The sequence below is a fragment of the Antrostomus carolinensis genome, unplaced genomic scaffold, assembly GCF_000700745.2.
Source record: "Antrostomus carolinensis isolate BGI_N321 unplaced genomic scaffold, ASM70074v2 scaffold4304, whole genome shotgun sequence".
Lineage (NCBI taxonomy): Eukaryota > Metazoa > Chordata > Aves > Caprimulgiformes > Caprimulgidae > Antrostomus > Antrostomus carolinensis.
In genome coordinates this window covers 155,832-182,092 of record NW_010308659.1, presented here as the reverse complement: position 1 = coordinate 182,092, position 26,261 = coordinate 155,832, and the positions used below count along the sequence as shown (strand labels likewise).

The 26,261-nt window shown below is 36.0% G+C and overlaps 1 protein-coding gene across 1 annotated transcript in view; it reads left to right on the top strand.

Moving 5' to 3' along the window:
- The window catches only part of LOC104523310 (SH3 and multiple ankyrin repeat domains protein 3), a gene marked incomplete at its 3' end in the record, with an annotated part of 155,489 nt that overhangs the window by 35,524 nt on the left and 93,704 nt on the right, over positions 1 to 26,261 (top strand). Inside the window, exons 9-10 of the mRNA XM_029084464.1 lie at positions 1,630 to 1,696; positions 20,411 to 20,461. Coding sequence (XP_028940297.1) covers positions 1,630 to 1,696; positions 20,411 to 20,461 — 118 coding nt within the window. The remainder of the gene's footprint in view (positions 1 to 1,629; positions 1,697 to 20,410; positions 20,462 to 26,261) is intronic.

The following is a 26,261-nucleotide window of genomic DNA, read 5'->3' as shown; positions in this document are numbered from 1 at the left end:
ATGGGAGTCTTGGGTCTAAAGCAAGGCCTAAAAATGAAGTCACCAGGAGGACTGTAGAAGGGAGAAAAGATAACTGGGCTTTCAGCAATCCCATCTAGTTTTATTCAGGAGTGTAAATAATCAATGCTGAATGAAAAGTGCCGAGAATATGTGTGATTATTTTATTTTCAGGTGAAATGGATGTAAAGGTCATGGCTTATGCACTAAGCCTGCTCTGATCTACCATTTAAAGCAGATTTAGCAACTCTTAAATACATAAGAGGAAAGATTTTCTGTCTGTAGTTTGTTGCTTGTGTATAAAGTCTTAATTTTTGATGATTTCCAAATTAGTTTGTTTTGGTTGCTAGTAAATAAAATTGTCCATTTGGTTTCCTGTGGCGCGTGCAGAAATAAGGTCTTACCCTTGTTACATGAAGAGATATTGCCCCCATTCATGTACTTCACACACCTCCCTAAGATCATTTCAGCACTTTAGTCATCTTTGGCAGTATTTTTAATCCCTGAGGTTTGTGGAGTGGTACAAACCAGAAGATAATCTTTCTCAGCTCAGAAATTTCCCTGAGTTTTCAGTCATTTCTTGTGACTGACAGTAGCCCTCTATTCAGGGCAGTCCTTAAATAAGATTTTATTTATTTATTTGTTTATTTATTTTTGGCCTGTACCCTGTATATATAGAAGCTTCTATGAGAAGAGTGAGACCAACATATCCCTTTTACCTACCTCAGGAAAGCCACAGTGCCAGCAGAGGAACAGTATCTGTCATAGTAGAAAGCTGCAAAATGGAACCAGAAAAGGCAATTGCTGAATATTAAGGGCAAAAATAGGAGGAGAAGAAAAAGGGAGGAGACATCAATGGCATAACCAAATCACTTTCCTCATATCCACTGGAGATGTTTCTCTTTTTAAGTGCTTTTAGATGAGGATTTGGAATAGATAATTACACATCTGTGGTCAACAACCAGGAAACAAATGAAAAAGAAAATTATTATTTTAAAACTATATTTATTAAAACACTTTAAATTCTATACAGGGGCATAAACTTTAGCAGTTTCTCTTTTTTTTTTTTTTTTTAGTCTTTTTTGTTGTCTTAGTGGTACTTGAATACTTGTAGTTCTTGATACTTCTTCCCTGGTTATCCCATGTACGTTGCGTTGTAGCTCCTGTTTTCATTGTTCAGGTAAATAGGGAGGCAGGAGCAATTAAAGGGAAATAATATTTTCAATTTGTCTCTGTGAACCTGCTCTTGTAGTATTCTCCACACATCCATATAGCTCCCAGAGCTTTGGGAATGGTGTGTTTAATATTCACTGCTGGTTTTCACTGCCACAACATGAAAAGCCACAGCTCTTCTACTGGTCCCCCGAGACATCCACGATCGCAGTGTTCTTAGTAAATAGGGAACTGGGGGACTGGCAGCGCTGCTTACAAATAGATTGAGATGTCATTTCTCAACATTGTTTCAGAAATGTATTGTGTCTAGTAGTTGCAAAATAAGAGTAATAAACAGTCACTCTGCTTTGTGAAATGAAAATATATTTGTATGATGTTTGTCGGTAATGTAACATGCGTATTTTCCTACTTAATAAGCGATGACAATATATTAATTGTAACTATTTTACAATCCTTTAGGTGGCTATAATAGCGGGAAATTTTGAGCTTGCTGAATATATCAAGAATCACAGGGAAGCTGATATTGGTAAGCAAAATATTTACAGACACTGAAAATAGGTTATACATGTTTAAATCAAGATTTTGCACAGATGTTAAATCTGATTCTATATGAGATATGACCACACGGCTGATGAGAGTATCATTTCAGGGAGATTTTAAAAGTCACCTTTGTTTAAAAAATAAAGATGAGGAAAAAGCTGAACTATTTACAAAATATGCTCTGAAAATGAAAATTTTATAAGTAATGTAAAAGAGTGGTAGATGCTTTATTAGTATACATCAGCCAGTTTGTAACAGATTACATATACATCCTTGTACCTGGCCAAATTGGCTCTTGCAGGCTGTTTTGGCACCAGCCTAAAGCAGTTTTCAAGTAGGAATGATTGGTCAGAAGATAAAGAAAGATGCTTCTCTGCAATTAAATGAATATGTGGCAGAAACTGTCTATCCATATCTGTAAAAGCATTTCCTCTCACTGAGTTTGGTGTGTGGCAGTGGATGAAGGCTAGTGGCAGACATTAAGGGCCCTTGACAAAAAAGCTTTTTAAAGACCTTTTTTACATAGAGAGCTTTGCCATTAAAAGAAAAACCAGTTTGATAAAAGTAAATTCAAGTTAATTAAAGTTCCAGAGGAATATCCTGAAGTTGAATGAACAAAAGGCATTCCTTTTGAAGCAGGAGGGTCTGTATAGTCATCTGCACTGATTTAACTCAGGAATGCAAATGCATTATTTGATAGTATTTAATTTATGTGGAAAACTAGGCCAGCTCACATAAAACTTAGGACTCTGAAAGAATTACTCTGCATTAAGTCCTGCTTTCCATTTCCCTTCTTGGTTGCATATGTTCTGCAGGGATATAGTAAAAAATTCTATGCAATGATGTGAATTCTCTGCACTGCGATTCTTCCAGCTCTTTGCAGTAAGCATTGAGAAAACTTGAGGACACTTTGCATAAAAGTTTTGCATAAAAGTCATATTTCTGTGTAAATGTTTGTAGTGAGTTTGGGAGGTTTTTACTTGAGAGAATGAGATAGTTCTTTTCCATGTAAGAATCTTCATCCTTCTGTATTTATAAACAATCTGATGTAAAAAATTAACTAAAAGTGGACCAGTTGTTCCTAATTGGATGAGAATCTTATTGTTGTTCATGTTTATATATGGCTGATGGTTTTATAACTTTGTGAAGATGTTGAAATGAAAGGAAATGATTATTTAGATTCACATGTTCCCTTCTTTTCTACCACATTAGTTCTTGATATTTTGCCTTGTGTGTAGAGTCAGTGCAGAACAAGTAAGGCACATAGACAATGCACAGTATTACTCTTTGTTTCTTTAGATGGATTTTGTTCTCTTAAAAATAATTCTGTAAATAAAAGAAGAAAAAGACCAGTAAAGGAATGACTTGCTAGTATTAATCATGCGTGCACTTACAGGATGATTAACTGTGAAGTGAAAGTAACACTTACAGGACACTTAAAAACAGTATCCTTTAAACTGGTTTGCATGAAACCGCATTGATATTAATGTCATCACTTTTTGGACTGACCAGTTCTGCACTATTTTTCCTTTCTCCCAACAAGTGCAGGTTCAAAGTTATGTCAATGTGTGGGAGGAATTGGAATGTAGTTGTGAAGTAGATGGATGAGACTCAGTCTGGGAAACAAGTGATAGCCATGTGGCTGAGGCTTTGGGCAGGACTTACTATTGCTGACTATAAAAATGTTCTATAAATTTCTCCATATTTTTCTAACAGCTTCACTTTTACACTGAAAAATAGAAATATTGATGCTTCCATGATTCACTTGCATGTTTTGCAAGATGATGGTGGATTATGCATAACTATTTAAATGAGTAGATTTGTCTTAAAGAATAAGCGTTACATTATGCCGTTTCCTCCCAGCTCATTTAAGTTTACCAGACATTTGTCCCTTAAGATTTATTACCTAAAAAAAAAAAAAAAAAAAAAAAAAAGTGAAGTAATCAAAATATCTATTTCTGGATTGTCTCCTAGTTTGGAATAAAAAAAAAAAAATAAATCAAAGAACAATATCCTGAATGGAAAGCCTGAAAGCTAGTATGAAGATGAACATGCAGAATAGTGTCAGCATTTCAACTTCAACAAGTTGGCTTTTATTTCTCTTACTTGTCTGGTTATCCACTATATTAATTTAGTTTTGGATGTATTCCAACATATATGATTTGAGTAACGGACATTCTTAGAGCCCAGAGGCAGAGGTGTCCCCATGAAGATAAGGATGAATCATGTGATGAAGTCTCTTGAGAAACATTTCATCTTTCATCCTTCAGAAAGTATATTTTTAGTTAGATATTGAAATTTGATATTGAAGCAGTTCATTCAACCTTGTTGTTATTATTTCAGGCTCATTTAATAATTGTAATTACTTTGTATTTTGTAATTATTTCAGACGCATTTAATAATTAACAAGTTACAACTGCGGGAAATTTTTTGGAATATGTGCAGCTTCGGGTGGGTCTCTTTTTTTCTATAAAGGTTTAAGCTGTTAGATGATGAGCTGCTCAGTCATTTAATAGTAATCTTGTCAGTTATATTCATGATTGCTCACAGTAGCATTAGGTGGAAGGACAGGTTGATGATGCATCGTGAAAAACTCCACGTTGCTCTAGATTCATTGTAAAAAAACTCCACAGTTCTTGGAAGATTTCTGACCTAATCTTTTAACTTTTAGTGGTCTTTGTACACAGTATCATTTGCTATAGATTCTTTTAAATGCAAGCCTAATAGAGAGCTGAGTAATGTAAATGGCAGTACTGTTTTTTTTCAAAAATAATCTACCTACTTTCCTGGATATATTGTCTCAAGGATGGAAAAAATTAATTGGTGGTACTGACTGGAGGCTGGACCTAACTTAGGAGTTTCAAGAGCAGTTTTTTATTTGGTGATAGAAACAAGTTCTTATATTTTTGAAACTGAAGTATCTGAAATATGAAAAATAATATTTACTTGAAATCTCTGATCTTACATAGTGAGGAACTACACTATCTGTGTCCATCTGTTTTGACATGTGCTAATTAACTTTATTGTTAGCTAATTTTGTTGTCCCAAACTATTGCAGTAGGAAATCACTTGTACTTTCAATGCAGAAGTATTATGTGGGTGTCTTCCAGTTTGTCAGTATTCACAAAGCTGTTTTCAAGTAATATTGCCAAAAAACTGCGATTACAAGGATCTAACAGCAGTAACGTAACGCTTCTGATTCATGGTCCTGTGCCACGCTCTGCGGTGAATGAGCTGCTTTGTTCAGAGATCACAGCTCAACCTCTCCATGGAAGGAGGGTACCTCTGCCTGTGGAGTACAGGGATGAGCCTGCAGCATGGCAACAGGAAAAGCACTGCATCTCAATGTGCTGGTCCACAAGAGCTCCACATAAATCAATATATAGAATCATAGCATCATAGAATGGTTTGGCTTGGAAGGGACCTTAAAGCTCATCCAGTTCCAACCCCCCTGCCATCAGCAGGGACACCTTCCACTAGACCAGGTTGCTCAAAGCCTCATCCAGCTTGACCTTAAACACTTCCAGGGAGGGGGCATCTACAACTTCCTTGGGCAACCTGGAAGTTGTCCAAATATATGCTTAAGTGCTGGGTATATCACTTATTATCTGTTCCATTGCCTGCCAGTTATATTTCATTGGCATTTAGAGTAGAATCCCATTTTAAGCTGTGCATGATATCTGGGATTGTTCAGTTTAGAAGAGACTGAATTGCACGTCTTAAAGGGAGTCTTTTTTCCTTTCCTTTTTTTCCCCCCACCTCAGCCTGGATCTGTGCCAGGTTATAATGCTAAGACTATCCCTGTTGTTGAAGATGATGGAGAAGTAGCTCAGGTGGAAAATGACCAGGGTATGCTCTAGCAGTAGAACATTCTAATTTACAGCAGAACTACTAAATCTTTGTTCTACAGATCAAATCCCCCAGAGATTGTTCTTCCTTTTTATTTAATTATAAAGCACTTACATAATGTGTTGGAATGCTGAAAAACTAGGCGTATATAAAATAAGCTTCTTTGCAATAATCATAAGACTTCGCATTTCTGTAAAAAGAAGAAAACACAAAAATATCTATTTTAGAGCCAAAAAAAGGCAAAAATAATGACCCATATTTCTGGAGTAATGTGACATCTAATGGTAAGAGAGGGATGTTTATCTAAGGTGTCTAGTGTCTGGGTATCTCAGATCTTGCCAGATGAAGGTGCCTACTTAGAGCCAATGTGAGTGTACGTGTTTAGTCAGAGAGGTGAAGTCTTATCTGTTTACCTTTTATAGAAGCAAAATGGATTAAAGTTTGTATCCAAGACAGAAGATGTAGGTGCCATTAGCAACATGATTAATCTGAGGAATCCCTACCTAGAATCTGAAAAAAAGGAGGAGGAGATTTTGTCAGTAAAGTTTCTAAGCCAAAATTGTGCTATAGAGGCCATTCAGTTGGCTAAACTGAGTGTGTTTCAAGGCAGAGAAGATCATTTAGGGTTCCAAAGCAATCAGGAAGGCTCAGAGTTGGTAGATGAAATCTGAGACAGCTCTGAGCAGCAGCACTTTGGTTGAAGAGGTTGTACCACAATGGTCCTACCAACCTCCCTCCACGTTGTTTCTCCACTCTGGAGAAAGCTTGATTTCTCACACATCCTCATTCTGGATGGGTGCAGCTCTCTGTCTCTTAGATAATTTCATAGAGGAAGCTCATGATGAAATGAGGGGCAATCGATGGAAAGGGGAGACCTGGAATCCAAACCCGCTGATTGTTCTCGTGACTCTGATCTACTGTGTGTAAATGTCCAGGCAAGGTTGCACTTACAGCTGTTATATTCCTTTTTGGCTGCAAGCCCTTGTGTGTCCCAGCAAACTCGAGTTTTGTAGAATCTGCTTCTGCTTAGCCATGATACCAGCATAAAAAGCTGTTAGTTTTTCCGTCCTACTAAAAAAATTGACCTTTTCCTCTGAAAGTTCAAGCCTGTGTGGGTTCTCTCACACATGCTCTCCCTTCTATCTGCTTCTTCCTTACCTTGCTCCTTTTCCCACCATTGATTTCCAATTACTCTTTCCATCTCAGGTAGTACATTAGGTGTCTGGGTGACCAGTTTGTTGAAACTATGGCATGAAAAGTATTTAGCATGGATAACTATATATATTTTTTTTTTACTTGGTGGTACCATTTTCAGAAACCAACTAAAAAAAGCCCCAACCTTGCAAATGATTCCTGTGGCTTAGTACAATGGAAGACACCTTGCTGTCATTAACAGGGAAAGTTCACCTTAGTCTTATTTCAGACAGTTTTGCAAGAATAAATCATATATAAAAGATAAAGGATTCAGGGAAGAGCAAAAAAAGGATATCAGTAAAGGATTAAAAACAAGATCCAGATTTTATTATATTTATTTCTTCTATGAGGTTCTAAACATCCCTTTTGTTTTCTTGACAGATGTTTGAAAGGTGAATGAAAATTGCCATAGCATTTAAAAAGTAATCCTATTTGAAACAAATTAGAATAATATTTTTCATAAAGCAAGAAAAGCTATTACCATAAGGTACTTAGAAACTTGTTTTACAAGCATTATGAAATACTTAGTATAGCTTCTCAGATTATTGCAATTCATCATGCCCCCAAATTAGGTTTTTTTGAGGAATAATAACAACATTAAAGCAGCTTATTTTAATTATCACTTATTTGAAAGTCTTTGGAACCCAGAAGTATCTTGCAGCCCAGTGACTATTGTTCCATCTTCTTTTCTGCTTTGAGGGAGACATTACATATACTCTTGATGTACAGCACAGCAGTTACACAGCATTAAAAAAATAACCATAATGTCCCTTTTTAAACTTCCTGGGTTTTTTTTAACTAGCTATAGCACATTTATAATTTATTTAACTTTATGCATTGCAAACTGAGAGAAAATAATGGATTAAAAGATGTGATGAATAGAAAAGTTAATCCCTGTTTGTTTTCATCCAGCCTGCAGCTGTCTGTGAGTAAATGAGCACAGCAGATTTAGGAAGCATTTGCTATACAGAATTTACTATGGCTTCTATAGGATGGAGGTACAAAACCCAATCATATATGTAAGAATATTGAAGCTTTCATTAGATACAGATATGCAGATATTAAGTATGTTGCAAGCTGTTAATCCTTTGACTTGGATAACCGATTTTCAAATCTCTTTTTTGCCTTGGTTCTTTGTGATGAGATGAATTTTCAGATGGATTAAATGACATGGGTTGTTCTTCTTCAAGTGAACAAGGTTTGTTTTATATTGTACATCTTGTCCTTCAGCAGCTGGGAAGCTAGAAGCAATAGGATTCTTTTTGTTTTATTTATTTTTTGTTTGCTTTTTGCTTTATAAAAATGAAACACATTGAGCTGGTGTGTGAGTTTTTGATAGTTGATTAGCAGACTAACTAATACTTGGATACTGTTGCTAGGCTTCAAGTAAGAGTTCCTGAATTCCTCTATAATTATGCAGAGATATGTGTATGTGATGGTTTGTCTTTGCTTTCACTTGGATTATTTTTTTTCTAAATATTGAAAATCTGCTAATATGTTAGGCTTATCCTTTAAAATATTCATATTCCACACTGGGCAATTGTTTTTAAAGAAAATATTTTCGAGTATGGGTAAAAATGTTTATTTTTATCGGAATTTTGACTGTAAACATTTTAAGAAACATGCATTTTATTGTAGAATAAGCAGAACAGGTCTTTCAAAACACAAGGATATTAGTTGTTTCTGGTAAAATTGCTATTCTAACCCATTTTCTTTAATTAGATCAGAGTGATTGAGGTCAGCAGTCTTGTTTTTTCAGCTGCAAGTGTTTCTGTTAAATGCTAGGCAGCCCAATGAATATTCTGTTTGTTTACTTATTTATTTTGATTTGAGAAACCATTTAGTAATTTTGATTTTCATAAATCAAATGCCTGCAGAATACTTCTCAAGTTAGGGGAAATCATATTTACAAAGAGAAAAGCAGAAACAAGAAAAGGCAGTAAATCAAAAGACTTAAAAATCTACAAAACTGGCAGCAGCATGAAATGACTTGTTCTATTTTTATCGTGTGTTACTTATTAGAAGCAAAAGGACACAAGCACGTATTATAGCCCTGTGTGTTTGTCATTTGAATGGGAATAGCATTAACCTGTTTCATATGCTAGCAGGCATTTTAACGTGGAAAATGGATGATATTAGCGTAATCAGGATTGCAGAGACACTGAGATCTTCATTGCCCACATTTGAAATGCATATTGTTTGGTAAATTGTCATAAACCTGTGTTTCCTTTTCCAGTTTCTTTCAAATACTTCTGCTGAATTAATAATTATTTCTCACGTCCATAGAAAAGAACCTTTACATTAATGTCTTTTAAACTGTCTATTATTTATCTATTTTTCTCCAAAGAGTTACAAGGAATAGAATGGCATCAGCTCAGTCTTGCTATGTGGTAGCAAACAAAATGGAAAACTGGGAATTGTGATCTATTAATGTAATTGTACACTGAAATGTAGGACAGAGCTGGAAAACTTACAGTAGTTTTCTTTTTCCCTTTGATCACAAGTAATTTTTTTTCTGTGTGTGTATTAGTACAAGATTGTGCAGTAACTAGTTTTATTTCAAAGTTTAAACTTTCTTTTCAGACGTTGATTATTCTTGTTGGCCTTTGGAGTTCGGTGTGTTCTGTGTGTATAACGTGGAACTGCAGGGAGAGTAGCGCCAATTCTATAGTGTGTGGTCATTGCTTGTGACTTCTTAGGCTTAGGGCAAAGCAGATGACCCATCCCTCAGGAGCTGGCTTTCTGATTCAGTCTTCCAGACAAGGTGTCTGATCCTGTACCAGGATGTCTTTGGGGGACAAGGGCAGGTACTAGAATAAATTCAGGAGTTGAATTAGGCTGAGGGGATGTAAAAAAAATAAACAAAAGTAGTAGTTTTGAGTTTATATGGGATCTGAAATTTGTTCTCTGATCTCTGATTCAATTTTATAGGTCATAGATCATAAACTGGAAGAGGTTTATGTGATCATGGTGTCTGACCTTCTCTATAGTGCAGATTACAGAATTTATATTAGCTAATTCCTGTTTGAACTGGATTATAACTAGAACAAACATTTTGTCTTGTTAAAAACCTGCAGTAATGTAAATGGGATTTGGAAAATTGTATCCTGTTCTTGCAATCTGATGTTTTTGGATCCATTTGTTAATTGTTCTGGAGTTGATTACTCCTTCATTAAACAGATATATCTTGTTTCTAATATCAGCTTGTCTGGCTGTAGCAACTGGATCCCGAGTATAGCTCAGTCTTCTTGACTACTGCGTCTGTGCCCATATTTCACTTCTAAAGGCTTTCCTTTCTTAGTGATGAGGAGCTGATCTCAACTATTGGAGAGGAAACTCTCTGAGGAGGAGATGTAAAACTTGAATGAAGGTTCAAATTGGATATAAGAAGCTACCATGGCCTTTTGGTTTTTATTTCCATTTCCATTTGATCAGTTCTATCTTAAGCGCTTTTCTGATAACTTTTCTCAGGATCTACTAAAATCTGTATCCCTAGACTGTCTGTAGTTGTGCTTTTTTTTAAGAGGTATGCCCTTCGGAAGTATGTGATCAGTGCATTTCAGTCATGATATATATAGGTCTCTGTGTAACAAAACAGGAGGGTTTGGATGGCAATACCAATATTAGGAGATTAGAGGACCCACAGCTAGTACGATAAGGCAGGAAGCCTTCAATGCTGGTATAAGGTATGAGGAAGCTCAACAAGGGATAGTAGAGAGGAAAAAATATTTGAAGTGTCTCACTGAGAATTCTAGTATTCCTGGAAAGTTAATGTATTTTCTTGAAATCGTTTTTCAACATGAGCCTCAAGAGCTCTCTAAGATTTTGTCAAACACTATGTGGGATTTCAAACAGCAAAACAGTAAAGCCGGGTCAAAAATAGAAATAGGACAAATGGAGAAATAGATGTGTGCAGAATCCTATGGCTTTCTATTTCCCCCATTTACAATGATGAGAACACAGGAGAAAGAGTTGAAAGAACATGAAATAACTGCTGGAGTTAAAAAAAGAGGCAAAAAGGCAAAACGGAGGTTGATAAGAATAGCCAGGAATGCTTCCTGAGGAAAATTCCCCTGTTTCCCAAAATAAATACAGAGATGGAGTAAACAAGGAAAAAAAAAAAAAAAAGGCAGGGAGGAGGAGAAAGGAAAAAAGAAATTCGATGTAGGTCTTTATGCTGACCTTATTCATCACAAGCCTTTTTATGCACCCAATAATTTCCTTTATATAATTAGGCTACCAGTAAACTACAAAATTAAGACTCATGGCACAAAGTGGGATTTGTAACTTCTGAATGTGTGGGGGTTTGATGTGCCAGGGTATATCTTAATTGTTGTGTTATTGAAAATAATCAGGTTCACTATAACTCCCATTTGGGGAAAGGTAGATCTGCCATGGACTGATGGCATTTGGATGAGGATAGCCTTCCAAATACAGAAGCAACTTGGTTACATTGCCAATCATATAAAACAAGTATTTGTATGAATAAAAATCTTTGTATGTATAGAAAACTAAGTATTTGTATGAGCTTAGTGATTGCAAGGATAATATTTTTCCTTTAGATCAGTTCAAACAACCTTTTGAAGTTGCACTTTTCAGTAATTGCTTATATCTTCCATTTTGAACAGATTTATTACACTTCAGTGACTCCCTTAGTCGGAACTCCTCTTTCTATTATGCTAAATTTATATTTATATCATTTTTAACAACTAAACATACTGATTTTCTTCCAAAGTAGATTATTTATCAAAATTATGTTGATGTTATGTTTTCCATTCAATATACAATGGTTTGACAGGTTACCTTAAGAATTGAGGCTTCACTGAGAAAATCTGTTTTAGTATCTTATGAATAATCTGATTTGCATAACAAGGTATTAATTTCAGAATCTTCCTGGTAATATGCAGTCTCTTTAGAAGGAGATAGTATCCTTGTAGAAGACCATTTGTTGTCAAATTATAGATGAGGCTTGATAAAGGGCTAGGCTCTGAAGCATGCTGCTTTGTAATGAGTGTAATATTTCACACTGTATTTCACACTGTTCACGATGTTTCACGCTGTTGCTGTTGCTCCGTTTATATCTCAGTCTCCTGGGCTGTGGCTGAGTTGACAGCCTTTCCCTTGGAGTTCAGGATAAGCTGTATCTTTTTGCAGGCGAGGTTTTGTCACACTGTGGAAGATATCTTCAGAGTAAACACTTTCTGAGGATTTAAATCAGATCTCCTTAGGATCTTGGACGGAGCTCACAGGAAGTCCAAGGCCATTGAAACGACTTGAACCTTTTCTGTTATTCTGTCTTTATTTTAATGAGCTGGTTTTTTGAGATTTTTGGTTTTTTTGCTTCTTTTGTTTCACTACCAGCTGTCCACTTCATTGACAAAAAAGTGTTTTAGATAATTTTTCTGTATTTTGCAGTTCTAAGGGTAGCTGAATCAGAAGGTTGCCTTGTTTACTGGTTTCCATGTTTCTCTCCAGTTGCAAGTAGCAGTCCTAAAGGATGTTTACATTGTGTGTTACAGGAACTGGTTTTTAAGGGTATCAGAGAAATAATTACTTTGGAGTTATCTGGCTTTGTGTGTTCTCAGGAACCATTGAAAATTTCTAAACATAGTAATATAAGACAATTTATGGATGGCACATGTTAAGAGATGACAATTTTAATTTCTTCAGTTTCCAAGATAACCAAGTAGACAGTTTTATTTGCTAGCCTATCAAAATCTAGTTTTGTATTTGGGTGTGACTGTAGATATAAATAGTAATAAATAAACTGGTCATGAAACGAGCTTATTGTATTCAGTAATCTAGTAAAGATACCATCTTAAAACTATCATCCTGGCTGCTTGGCTTTCAGAAATAAGGAAACTATGAAAATACAATGCCCAGATTTTATGTCCTCCTCCTAAATGATTCTCTTACAAAAAAACCCCATTAGTTGATAAATTTCCATTCTCTATATATAATCTTTTGTATTACAGCATTTTCTACTTGGGAAACTGCCTTCTACATATTTTTGGAATACCTGAGATGGCAAAATTTAACATAAATTCTGTGATGTGTTTTCAGTTTTAAATGTGCCTTGTCAAATCTATAAGTTGACACAAACTAGTTTGAAGAAATTATTTGTTGCTCCTGAAAAAAGCCTTCCAAGCGCAAACTGTCAGCTTGCTGGGTTGTCCTTTGAATCCCTCTTTCCTTTTTTTTTTGGCCCCACCTATGTGACTGGTCCTGCAGGGATGAGACCCCCCACCTCACAGGGATGTGCTGTATCTCATTCTGTACAGCCTGGTCCCATCTCACTGTCTTTGCCTTCAAAAGGAAACCCAATCCCTCCTGCTTGTCCATGTAGCACTTGTCCAGATGTCTGGGGTCACACCTTGAAAGAAATGAAAAGAGGCTGTGAGTCCACAGAAATGTTGGTGTTAGATCAAATTTATCTTCACCCTTTTTTTGAGGTCTGAGCTTTTTATTTTGGGTCAAAACATGGCTTATCTTGCTGGCTTCATTAACACTCTTGAGAATGCCAGGTGCTAAAGAGCTCTATTTTTGCTGTGCAGATCAAGTGTGTCTAGTTTCTTGTGGCCTATTTTTACATATTTCTTCATTCTGTGACTAGGAAAAGCCGTGAAGGGAACAAAGAGATTGTGAATAGCCAGAGAAAACTGCTATGATATTATTACAGGAAAATAAAGGGGAGGATGTATCTGGGAGATTCCATTTCTGAGAAGGCATGGGATTAAAATCAAAGTCAGGAAATGTTGCATATAAAAACAAATAAAAAGTGGCTTAGTACTTTTTATTAGCTATATTTTATCAGTCAATTGCTTATTTCCAGATAATTCCATGAAAAATGCTTTTAGGTTTTTTGAATAAAGGATTCTCAAGTACCAGTGACTCAGAAATTTTCTCCCTTATCCAAGGGTATTCCAGGGTATTCTTATTTAGCATTCAGTATTAAGCAGTTAGCTGCAGAAAGTGAGGAGATGTGGAGGAACGTGATGGCTCTTTCTGTCCAGAGGAGGAGGTGGCATACAGAATCACAGACTGGAGATCATCCGGTCCAAGCTCCCTGCCAAAGCAGGTTCACCTCAAGCAGGTTGCAGAGGACTGCATCCAGGTGGGTTTTGAATCTCTCCAGAGATGGAGACTCCACACCCTCTCTGGGCAGCCTGTCCCAGGGCTCTGGCATCCTCACAGGAAAGAGTTTTTCCCTCATGTTTAAGCAGAACCTTCTGTGTTCCAGTTTGTGTCTGTTGCCCCTTGTCCTACCACTGGCCACCGCTGAAAAGAATCTGGCCCCATCCTCTTGACACCTGCCCTTTACATATTTATAAACATTGATAAGGTCCCTCTCAGTCTGCTCCTCGCCAGGCTGAACAGACCCAGCTCTCTCAGTCTTTCGTCATAAGAAAGATGCTCCAGCCCCTTCATCATCTACTGGGGGTATGTGCTCAATTCCAGTGGTCCTCTGTCTTGAAAATGATGCTCTGTTCCTTTGTGCAGAAGCCACCAGCCAACACAGGGACTCTGACAGTGACCTGGCTGCAGAGGGCAAAGACTGGGATCTTGTTCTGCAATAGTTGATGTACAGTTGATATTCTTGGGGTCAAACACAGAAAAATAGCAGAGAATCACTTCTGATAAATTGCAGTCTAGCAGGAAGGGAAGAAAAATTTCCTAAGACTAATCTAACCAAACCCTTTCAGTCCCATAGACCCTTCAGACTTTTGGACACTCTTCTCCCCTAAACTCTCTCTGATTGATCCACATGCAATACTGTGATTGAGCACCAGGAGCTGAGTGCCTGACCCATGACTACGTCTAAATAATCAGTAGCAGTTTTATTTTGTGCCAGCTGATGAGGGAAATAGTTCAATTGGTGGGGGAAGTTTTTCTGGTGTCTAAACTCTGTTATGCAAGTGACAAATCGGGTTCTGCATTAAAGAAGTGTAAATCTGGATGAAATCCACAGAAATTTTTGCAGATTTAGTCTAGTGCCTTATCTTAGGGTGTGTTTGGGTTTCCTCTTGGAGACTTAAAAAGACAAAATCTATTAAGTCTTTTTCTGGCAGCTAGTGGGCTGTGTCCTGTGCAATCTGAAAAATATCAATGCAGATTAAAAAAATCTGCTTCTCTTCTGATTTGCATCTTCTGTTGAAGTGAAAAAAATGGAGTAAGGTGGGAGTAAAGAGTTGTTTAAACCCAAAGATTCCCCATTTAGTTATATTCAGTATTTGGCAACGGCATATTCTTGATACGTAATGATAAAATTGTAATGTACTTCCGATATCCAAATGTTTGTACTGATCCAATGCTCTATGCAAATTAAAATCTAAAATTATTTGATTAATACTGGGTTCATGTTCAATAACAGTTATGCTGGTTTCTGAAACAGTACATTACAATGACATAAGCTTTGTATCTAGCTTTTATAGATTACACCAACATATGGCTTAGACACTTTGTTACCATCCCTAACACAACAGGTTCTAATTTTAGAATGTCCTTTACTGGTTACAGATAAATTGTTTTTGTCATATACTCTTTTTTTTTTTTTTTCTTTAATTGTTCAGGAAAGTAAAGGGTTTTTTTGTTTCCAGTGTTTTAATAATCATGCTCAAGTCCATTAAGCTTTGTGGAAACTAGAAAGAAATAGGAAAACAGTGAGTCATTAAAATATATGTTGTGGAGGATTAAATTCTTTCTTCTGGTTGAATTGCTTCCAGGCAATGAGGAAAAGTCAGCCAAGTAGCATATCATGTTAAAGAAATCTCAGATTTTGGCAAGTTTTTTCTGGGGTGTTTTTGGTTTTGTTTTTTCCTTGGTAAATATTCCTAAAATTTGACTTTGGGAATAACAAAGTCACCTCTGCTACATGAAAGGTGACAGCAAGGGAGTGGGTAAGCAGGGCATGATGATACTGGGTGGCACTGGTGTGGTATTTAGTCATTTGACCGTCAGTGAACATCAGTGGTAAAGTATCGTATGTTTCTTAACTCGGATGTGAGTCCTTGTCACCCGAGATCAGCAGTTTACTAAGTCGTTAGAGTGAGAAGAGCTATTTAAAGAGGGAAAATGTTTAAGTCCAGAATTTGTTTCATGGGATGTCAGGCTAGTACACAGAGAGACTCATTTGAGATCATTATCAAATAAATAGCCGTCTATAATTTTCTTATACAGATCTGTAGATGTAGAATTACAAGAAGGAGATTTTAGTGATGACACTTCACCTATATACCCTGGCCATTTTTGTTTCATGATAGAGCCATTACGTTTACATGAATCTCAAAAACTACAGGGTGTCCTTTTCAAATAGCTTCCATATTTCTGTGTTAAATAACATTTATATAAATTTATATATTTATATTTATATAAATATAACATTTTATAAATTGCTTACTCCTGAGGTGGCAAGACGTGAATAGGTGTGTTTAAAGCAAAAAAACCTAAATCAGTAGTGAACTTCTTTTATCATTAGATAAAGAATATTTTCTGCAAAAGTGAATGGCTCTTAATTGCATAAAACTGAAGACACACAGAGTTGAGTTTTACACATGTATAAAATAAAGCCATTCGGACCTACCTTTTTATTTTCCCAGCAGACATGTAGAAAAATCGTTGCAATTAACACTGACCCAAAGGAAGCTGGAAATCACAATCATATCTCTATGTTTAATGATACTTAAGCTTTTCTGTTTTAACACATGTGAATTTGGGATAAGGTCAGTATAGTTTATATATGAAGAGAGATGCCAGTTTTGAAGTGTTTGGAAAAATATTTGGGTATGGATTTCATTTCCTTTTTCTAGAATGCTAGTGCTTTGTATCTCAGATCAGCAATAGAAGCAGAAGAGATCTCGATTATTCAACCTAAATGAATAATTGGTTTAATTAAGGGTCTTGAGTAAGTGTGTACGATGTGCTAGTGATATAAAATAACGTAAAGGATTTTTAAAAATTTCAGTAGGTCTTAAATTTGAGGGTTATTTTTGTCAAAGAAATGTCTCCTAACAGTCTGTGGAAAATTTAATATGGCTTTATAGGGTGTTTCAAGTACCCAAGATCCCAAGTATCAGAGGTTAACGTTCTTTGAGGATGTGTTTGTGCTTGGTTGTTCTCAGAAAAAGTACAGATCTCTCTCTGGAAATCTTCAAGAAGGCACTGTGAGAGTAGAGTTTTTGGTGTGAATTACATGAACATTAAAAATGTCATGGTAATTTCCATAAAGTGAGAGCCTGACCCCGTTCTCACTGACTTGGGGTCCTGTTTCCCTTGAGTAAGTGATGTGTTGTCACTACACAATCACTACAATACGGTGGAGTTGTCACATGCCAAATGTTACTCCAGCAGATCTAAAAGAGCCACTTTAACTGACAATTTCTGACAGTCAAATATATATCTGAAAGGACTGCAAAACTGTCTGACCTTAATAGAATTTTTTGCCACCTAGAGTGAGGCATATTTGATTTTTTTATTCATTATTTTACATTTTCCAATTTTATGGTGTTGACAAGAATGGTTCCTGTTGTAATTTGTCATTCTGTAATTTCTTGAGATCAGATCTAGGGTTGCCAACAGAATTTTTGGGTTCAACTAATTCTTGAAATAACTAACTAGTTGATTAAATTTAATTTTTTTCCTTGAAAATGTCTTGTCTGAAAGATAAACATCAGTTTCTATTGAACTGAAAATTATTTCGCTGTGTACAATCTATGGGGAAAACCTGTGCTGCTGAAATACAAACAGTATAATCATTGTCCTTAAAACCAGAAGGGTTTAAGCTATTAAATTCTGATAAAGAACATTAATGCATGGAGTTTACACCTGCCTGAGTGTGCGTTGGTGATAATAAATTCAAACACATGGAAATACTTCATAATATAAGGTTTATATTGATTTTATGGAAAATTTGTCCAGGGTAATTTGTATAAACTTGCAAAAATTATGCAGGACTCTGCTATTCATATTAGCTTGTAAGTAATGGTGAATAACTTCTTAATGGCTAACTGGGCTTTTAGTTTCTTACTGTGATTTAAAACTTAATTTATTGTTTCTGATCTTAATGTTTACTATTTTGTAGTCCTAAAGATAATACAATAATTGTTGTAAATCATGGCATAAAGTAATTGCTGTTGAATCTTACTATTGAAAATGAAGATGGTGACAGCAATAACTTCTTCCCTAATTGAATTTTTTTTTTTATGTAACTTTAAATGTTTTTATGCTTGACTATTGTATATCCAAAGTTTCATACTCAGATAGAGAATGAGTATAATTGTAGTCAGTGCTTTTAATAATTAAAAAAAAAGGTTAATAATTAAAAAGTCAGGTTTTCTCAGGAATGTGCCAGAGAACCCACCTGTATTGACAGGGAGTGAGAATCTACTTGACTACAAATAAAACCAGTTCCTTTTCGAAGGATGGGCACGGGTCAGTGCTTTTCCAATCGCTACAGAACAGCCCCGTTTACAGCCATGTTGCACCAAACACCTGCAGCCACTGGGATTGGGGTCGCAATGATTTGTGTGTCTCCTGCAGGAGTTTCCAGGCTTGTGGTGTGGAGGAGTCTCAGGAGTTCAGAGCAGGTTGTGACTGATCCTCCTTTCTTACCTGCTTTCCCTTGATTTGCATTTGATTCGGAGCTGCTTAACCACTGGTAGATTATTTCAATTTCCCTGGTGAATAATGCATGAGGGTTTATAAGTGGATGTTCCTTGGCTGAGTGGGCTGCAGATGAAAAGTGTCAGCTCCTTTGCAGCATTAATGTGCATTTTTTTTCTCAGGTTAAAGCTGTAGAGAACCTAGATATGCTTTTTTGGGGTAACTCCTACAAATGCCAAAATATTGGCAACGTTTGCTTTTTTCCTTTTCTTTTCCATTTGAATACCTGTTATTACAATGAAAAAGCCAGTTGCCAATTTTCCATTAGGAGTTTATTTTCCTTGGGACTCCCCTTCAAGATTTCAGTGTTACGTTGTTGTACCTGCTGCTCAAGCTTCCTGAAAACTATCAGGAACAGGTTTTTTTGCTTGTTTTTCTGCCACTAAGGTTAAGTTGTTTTATTGGAATCAGAACCCTGATTCCTTTCCTGCACAAGGAAACTTGAGGCACAGTGACATGCAATTCTTGTGTGTAATATGTGCAATGGTTCATATAGATAGATCTAAACACATTGAATGCTGTAATAATTGAAGCAACACTTAAACCCACCCATGATCCACTTATTAGGAAAACCACTTCAAATTTTTCCCTTATTAGTTTACTAAGGAGCATTTGAATATCTTAATATATACTTGTTTCAGTCTTTGGGTCAGTAGATCTTTTCTCCTTTTTCAGCTTCTTAGAAAATATCATTTTATATGCCAGAATGCTAGAAAATTAAAGCACAACCATTGTTCTTGTTTGCTTGTGGTTAAGCTTCTAATTATGGGACATCCATTCAAGATAATAATTTGATCCCTAAAATATCAAAACTCTGAAACTTATGTCGTGGACCAAGTGGTTAAATGTGAAAACTTCCAGGGATGTATCTGACATATCAAATACTTTGGAAAATGGTGTTTGATATAGGAGTCCTGTGGGAGTATGGTTAGAAAGAACTTCCTAAAATATGGAATCATGCTACGAACAAAACAGTCTTATAAAACAAAATCATAAAATTATAAAATAGAACTCTTCCAGACTCCTCGAATGTAACAATATCCCTTGAATTTACAAACATCTAGACGTGAACTGTAGATAAACATATTGTAAAATAATGCTTTTAGACTAAAGTTAGTCTGACATTTCATAAGATAAAAGATTGAAAGCGTGTGAAATTGTAGAGGTTGTATAGTAAACAAGGCATAGAGCTATGCAAATGTTTATAAAGCAGATCTAGATTAATAGCTGTGGTAACAGAATTCTGTAAATATTCAAAAACCATCCTATGAGTATTTTGTGGACTTTTTATAGTATTTGATGTAGAGATGCTGAAAATTGCAGAGAAAATATTTGGCAGAAATGCACATTCTTAGAAGGGTTGGTTTTTACTGGTATCACATTGTACAATATGAATTCTCAAAATATAACCAAAGAATAACAGAGAGGAAAAAAGAGAAGAAATATTTTGAGAAGTGGTGATTTAACTTTGAAATAATTACAAACCCTGCTCTGAAAGCCATTTTCCAGAAAGATAAATGATCTTTTTGTGATGGTGATTCTACGATTCCAGTGCTCCTGGGGCAGGGAGGGGGGTGGTGTTGGTGTCTTGTCCACCGCTACAGAAAGTGGTCCCTGAGTTTCACATCTGTAATTCTGAATGCTGCAGTTAAAGCAGTCTTCTTCATTGTTCCAGGTGTGTCACTAAGATATTCCAGTCTTCCATACCCTGTGTCACCTTCCTCTGCCATCCTTAATCACGTTTAACATTCTTCATTACCTTCCATTACCTCATTTTCATTTCCTCATTTCACGTGCAAAGCAGCAAGGACAGCAGAGGAGGAGAAACTGAGAGAAACTAGTTTGCTTCCTCATCTCCTCTAAACGTTTCTTTTGCTCACTTTTCCATTTTCAAGCGCTTCGCTTACATAAACTTCTGCTTTCAAATTTTCCCCTTAAAATCCAATTCTGATACCTAACTTCTTTTTGATGTTGCCTTCGTTCCTTGCCCTTCTTAAAGGTTCCTGCTTCCCATATCCAAGTAGAAGTCCCCGGAATCTGTTGCTGGCAGGTAAGGGTTGATCCATGGTAAATTTTCAGTTTGGGGGCAATAGTTGGAAGGTCTGATTTTGGTGCTCTTATTCCTCATGAAGAAAAATTAATGAAACACAGAGGTATTTTAAGAGCATAGCTTTCCCATGAGGAAAGGCTTCACATATTCTGTTGTCTTGAGCTTATTTAACTTGGTGGTAGATAAAGAGGGTCTTTATTAAAGATTTGGGGCTGGAATGACTCTGGACTCTATATGTGGGCCTCAGGACATTGAAAAGATGGATGGAATAAAGAAAGTGTTATTAGTATAAGATGCTATTCGTTGTGACTAATAGAATAATCTCTTCTTAATTTGTTTTGTACTATGTCCATGTATATGAAATCATACATCTAAAGTAGTGATTAAACATTGTATTATTCCAGTCAATCTGTCAAACAGAATGCTAGGGGGCTGCAATTTATTGAGATATTTGAGAGTAACACACTCTTATTTTAAGAGTGATGTTACTGTAAGGAGTACTGGGTATTCATATTGTCAAGGAAAAATGATGCAGTTCAACGCCTCATATCACAGTCTTCTTGTGGATGACATTTCAGCAAGGATTCTGTATACAGGTAGCTTACTCTATGTGGGAAAGGCAATAAATGTACAGCAGAAAAAGGCAGCTTTGGTTAGAAAATTTCTGCATAAAAAATAAATGTTTTATGATACAGACGAAATCAGCAATTTACAAATGTAAGCAGTCAGAGCAATAGATTGAAAGAGAGACTAATATTCATTAAGATTTTTTTTTAAACTATATAACTGCAGATTAGGATGGTCATTGCAATAAATGGGGTAGTCTCCCATGTATGGTTCTCACTATACCTGTCTTCCATCCACTATAAAATGTAATCTGTTTAATTTTGATGCAGTTTTTTGTGAAAACCTCAAAACACATTGATTTTAATATTTTTCATATGTAATAAATAGGAGACTAAGTATGTATAAATATTTGAATGAATACAGATAGGTTTTTTTACAGGTTCTTTTAAGAGAATAGTTATTGCTTAATGGATACTGATATCTTACTTTGTGTTAGTATATTGGTATTTTAATGTGGTTTACAATTCAGTTGTTACTAGGAAGACCCCAAATTTGATCAAAAAATGTAGGCTGGATTTTTTTTTAAGTATTAAAAAATAACTGCTTAATTTTTATTAAAAACCAACAGAATCTGGGCATAGAGGTCCTTTTGTACATCTGAACTTTGGAATTTAATTGAGACAATATCCTCAATGCTGCCCTGAGATTTGCAAGGTGTCCGCATGAGCCATGCCGAATTCCAGGGACTCTGCAAAGTAGGAGAATGGTTGTAGAATATATGAGCTCAAATCTACCATGTTTGTTCTTGTAAAATATTTATCAAGAACAGTTTAGAGAAGGAAAACTTACATAAAGAGTTCTTGTAGGATGCCTACAGCCAGCCCACTTGTCTGTGGACATGTGTACATATATCTGGGTATATGCATATCCATTTTTTATGGTGCAGTGAGTAACAGAAGCCATTTTAGAGTAATTAAGTTTCAAAACTTGAAAAAAAATGCCTCAAATACTTCAACAAAAGAACAACAAATCTTAGATTTTTCAGTGTCCTTAGCATTATCAGAAGTATAAAGGAAATGTTAATCATACTTTGTTATTTGAAGTATATTTGCTTGTCCTCTTCTGTCACTTTAACTGTACTTTATCTTTTTGTGGATCTGAGTTTCAGAAATGACTAATAGTTTGATGCTGGATCAAAGGAAGTATTTTCAGAGCTGAAATACATGTTGGAGTAGGAAAAGCCACATTCACACTTTGCTAGAAACCAAATAAACTTTTAAAATCAGTAGGGATGAATTAACCAATACTTATTCCATCCTGAGTGTAAGACATAATTCCGATTGCTTTTTTTCTTAAAAGCTTGCATAGTGTGTTTTGGAGGAATAAATCATACGGGATAGTAAAATTTGCCTCTGTATTGTGGAGAAAGTCAGATAATTCAGTTAAAGTCCTGGTGAGAGACATTCAGAATAAATTTCGTTGCTATCAGTTATCACTGTTAGGTCTCCAAGGGAAAAAAAATTACTCAGTGTGTAGTTACATATTACTATAAGAAATTGTTGGGGCGTAGATTCTGTTAGATTGGCATTTCTGAAGACCAACAGTGCCTGGTAACTGCAATATTGATAGGGTTGGCAGCTTCTAAGTTTGCCTACGCAGTGTTGACCCACTTAGAGCTTTTTAGAAATTTCCAATAACAGTTTTTTTATTTAGGAGAAGAGGTCAGTATTAGTGAAGTCAACATTTTAACGAAAATGTTTCAGTTTGGTGAACCTCTCAAATATTGTGTAGTGGCTCCTCTACTCTGTCCAATGTAGGAAGTTGTTATCTGTGCCTGGAGACTTGACAGTGAATCTCCAATCTCCCACCATCATTTGCTCATAGTTCCCCTTAGTACTTTCTTCTCCAGCCAGGCATCTTCCCAAGTGCATTTTATGTTAGTTCAGCCAAAGTGGTGGTGTGCTGTGCTGTAGCAGGAATTTTTTTAAGCCTTTCCCCTGAGCTCTAGCTAAAATATAGGATGTTTTCAATTCAGTTTCCTTGGGTTTTGTTTTTCTTGGTTTAAAGTTATAAAATAGTGGCTTTGGAGATTTTCCAAATTTTTTTTATTCAAACTATGGTACAACTAGGATTACAGGTTGTCAGAATCAAATTGTGCTGCGTTTTCTACCATGGTTACAGCCTTTGTAATGAAATGTATAGATGTACCGTGTTCTGTTTTTATTAGAGGTTGGAAATTATCTTGAGGACCTCTTAGTTCTGCTTAGTTTTATGACATTTTCTCTTCTTGTCAGAATCTGCCATGACAATTGCTTAACAAGGAATTAAAATCTCATGGCTTCTTAATTCTGCTCCATCTTTACTTGATAAAACGTTCATAAATACAGGGGATGGGGCACCAACTTACATCGATAAAAAAGGCACTGAGAGCTGATCTAATTCTTAAATCTATGACCGTGCAACTGAAGAGGAATTTATGCAAAGTATTTTTGGAATTTATACAAAATATTGAAAACCAAAATGCCTAAGTGTGTTACAAAACCAATAAGCAAAACTACTAGTCCTGCTTCTGCTAATTTGTGTCTCTTGAGCAGCTTTGAGCTGACTCGACTTAACTGATGGTTTAACAGTTCCCTAAGCCCAGCAAACTCTTACATCAGTCCTCCCTGTTTTAGGAGGCACAGCGAGAGTGAAAACATGCCTGAACTGTCCCCATCACCCAGGCACCCCTGACTGATGGAATGAGAAGCCCCACTGGGGAGCTCAGGATTAATTAGTGCAGCTTTGAGTCAGCCCCCAGATGAAGGAGCACAAAACTTGCCTGAAGTTGAGTTTGTGCAATTCTTTCCAGTGATCGTATGAGATAAATCAGAGTGAATTAAAGAGGAGTCTTTCAGAAGCTAGTGAAGGCATAGTTTCATAACTAAGTGTTTGAGAAACTTGTACCACTAAGGCTCGATAGTCACAAATCCTGTTATTGAAAGCAACTGACAACTTTCCAGTAACGGCTTCAAAGCTGTTAGCTGCCTTCTGTATTTGCAGAGGCTTCTCACTATGTCTAAGGGAGGCTACGCCAGGACACGTCTTTTGATATCGTATGACATTATGCAGTGCACCCATCACATTGCATCATCTTTGAAATAAACACTGCTCAGATCATGCCTTTGCCTTACATTAAAGCTTAATGACCAAAAATTGAAATTATACAATGGGAATGAATGGATTCCTGCTAGTCTTCTTTCTGTGTTTGGTTTCAAAAGCCAGGGTAAATAGAGATGGAAACGTTTAATCTTTGCTGAAATCAGCAATCCTAATGAACAGTTATGAAAACTCAAAGCTTCACCCTTTGTAAGCTCCTCGATGTTTTATTTTTCAATATTTAGCTAGGAAAAAACTGTTTGCTAAAGATCTGGTGTAATACAACAGCTAGTTGAATCTTATTTTTCCAATTTACTATCTTCCTGCAGCATTTTGTGTGGGTATTTGTATCCTGTTTAGCCTTTCATACCTCAAGCATTTCCAGCATTCCCTGTGAGAGTTTTTCACATCCCAGTGCCCCTCATTGTCAAAATTTAAATCAGTAACATTTTGATGTCATAAATGGACATAGGATTGCCAAATAAAATAAATAAATAAATAAATAAATAAATTTTTTTTCATGATACGAAAAAGGTCCTTTTATGCTTGAATGGAGATGGCATTGAGGTCAGCACCCAAGCTCAGAGATGGTTGCAGTAAGTCACAGTGTAGTATGAGGTCTGCTCCTAGGGGTTGGGTTTTTTTTTTTTCCTTATTTTGGTGGCGTACTACTACCCTATGTACTTCTCTCTTCTCATTTCATTCTGTGTAATGCCTGTGGAGAATTTCAGCAGTGACTTGCACAGTAAAATAACATCAGTAAATTATTTAAAATAGATATAGTGACTTTAGTGGGATTGAATAATTAAAAACCCTTTTAAGAAAAAGCCAGCTTGACAGAGACCTTTGGTGAAGTACCGAGAACCCTCGTTTGGGAACCAGTGGTTTGGCCAACACCCTTGAATTTTTTGGATTACCATGAAATTGTCAGCTGTTACAGTTACAGGAAGATCCTCTCAAGTTGCTTATAGTCTCAGGTGTCTTATTTACTTTCTTATCACTTGATAAATTCAGACCTAAATCATAATTGCACATTGTGATCATTAAAACATTACCTCTCCTTCTTGCCGTTGCTCTCTTCTAGATAAGCATTTAATAATGTAAATGAATCTAATAACTTGAGTGTGTTACTTTAAATAAGCAATATTTTATTAACAAATGCAGGCTTTTTGTATAAACTGTGAAATGCTCGCTCTCGCTGTGTACGTGCACATGCACACATATATACAGTTAGAAAAGCCTATGGCTGGCATTTTATTTTCCACCTATGTAGCTATAAATCTCTGTGAAGCCCAGTGTAAATTGTGATGTTAGCTTTAGATTACAAACAGCTTCATTTAGGAAACCATGCAGAGAAAGGTATTGCCTAAGGATGTAAAAATATTTTATTTCCTTGAGAAAACAAAGTGGTTGCTATGGGACAGAAAATGATCTAATGATGGCTTTTCACAGACACATGCTACTAGACAGAGCCAGAATATTCAAACCACAGTGGGCAAAAATGTTGATTTTTCTCAGATATATTTTTGAAAGATTTTTCTTAGTGTAGCTCTAGATACTTTCAAGAAAAAGAAAAGAAGCAAGTGTTTTTCCATAGGATACAATTTAATTGTTTTTTCTTTCCAGTCCTCTGAGAGTACTGTGCAAATGAAACATATTTGTTTAGTCAGGTTAGCTTTTAAATACCTAGGAAGAAAAGCGCAGTTCTTTTGAATGCTGAATGCTGATTTCTTAAGGTATTGCTTAGTACAGATGAGGATTTTTTTGGCACAGCAATATGATTAAAAATCTAAGCAATAAGTGCAAGTTATTCTGTAAATTTTAATAAACATTTTAATACTGATGTTTGAAATGCTACTGTGTCAACTCTGAAAGGATCATCCTTTAACTAACCAAATAGAATTATTGACTCAAATGCAGTTGGGTTGTCTGGGGATTTTTTGGCTGTGAAACACGTTATGATGCATCACAAACCTCCTAATTAACTATCCTACCCCATCCTGTGTGTGTAAAAGTGATGGTTCTGTCTTTTCTCTTTCTCTTTCCCCATGAGATTTCCTATGAAACAGCATTTTTTTTTAGAGCCACTGGTTCT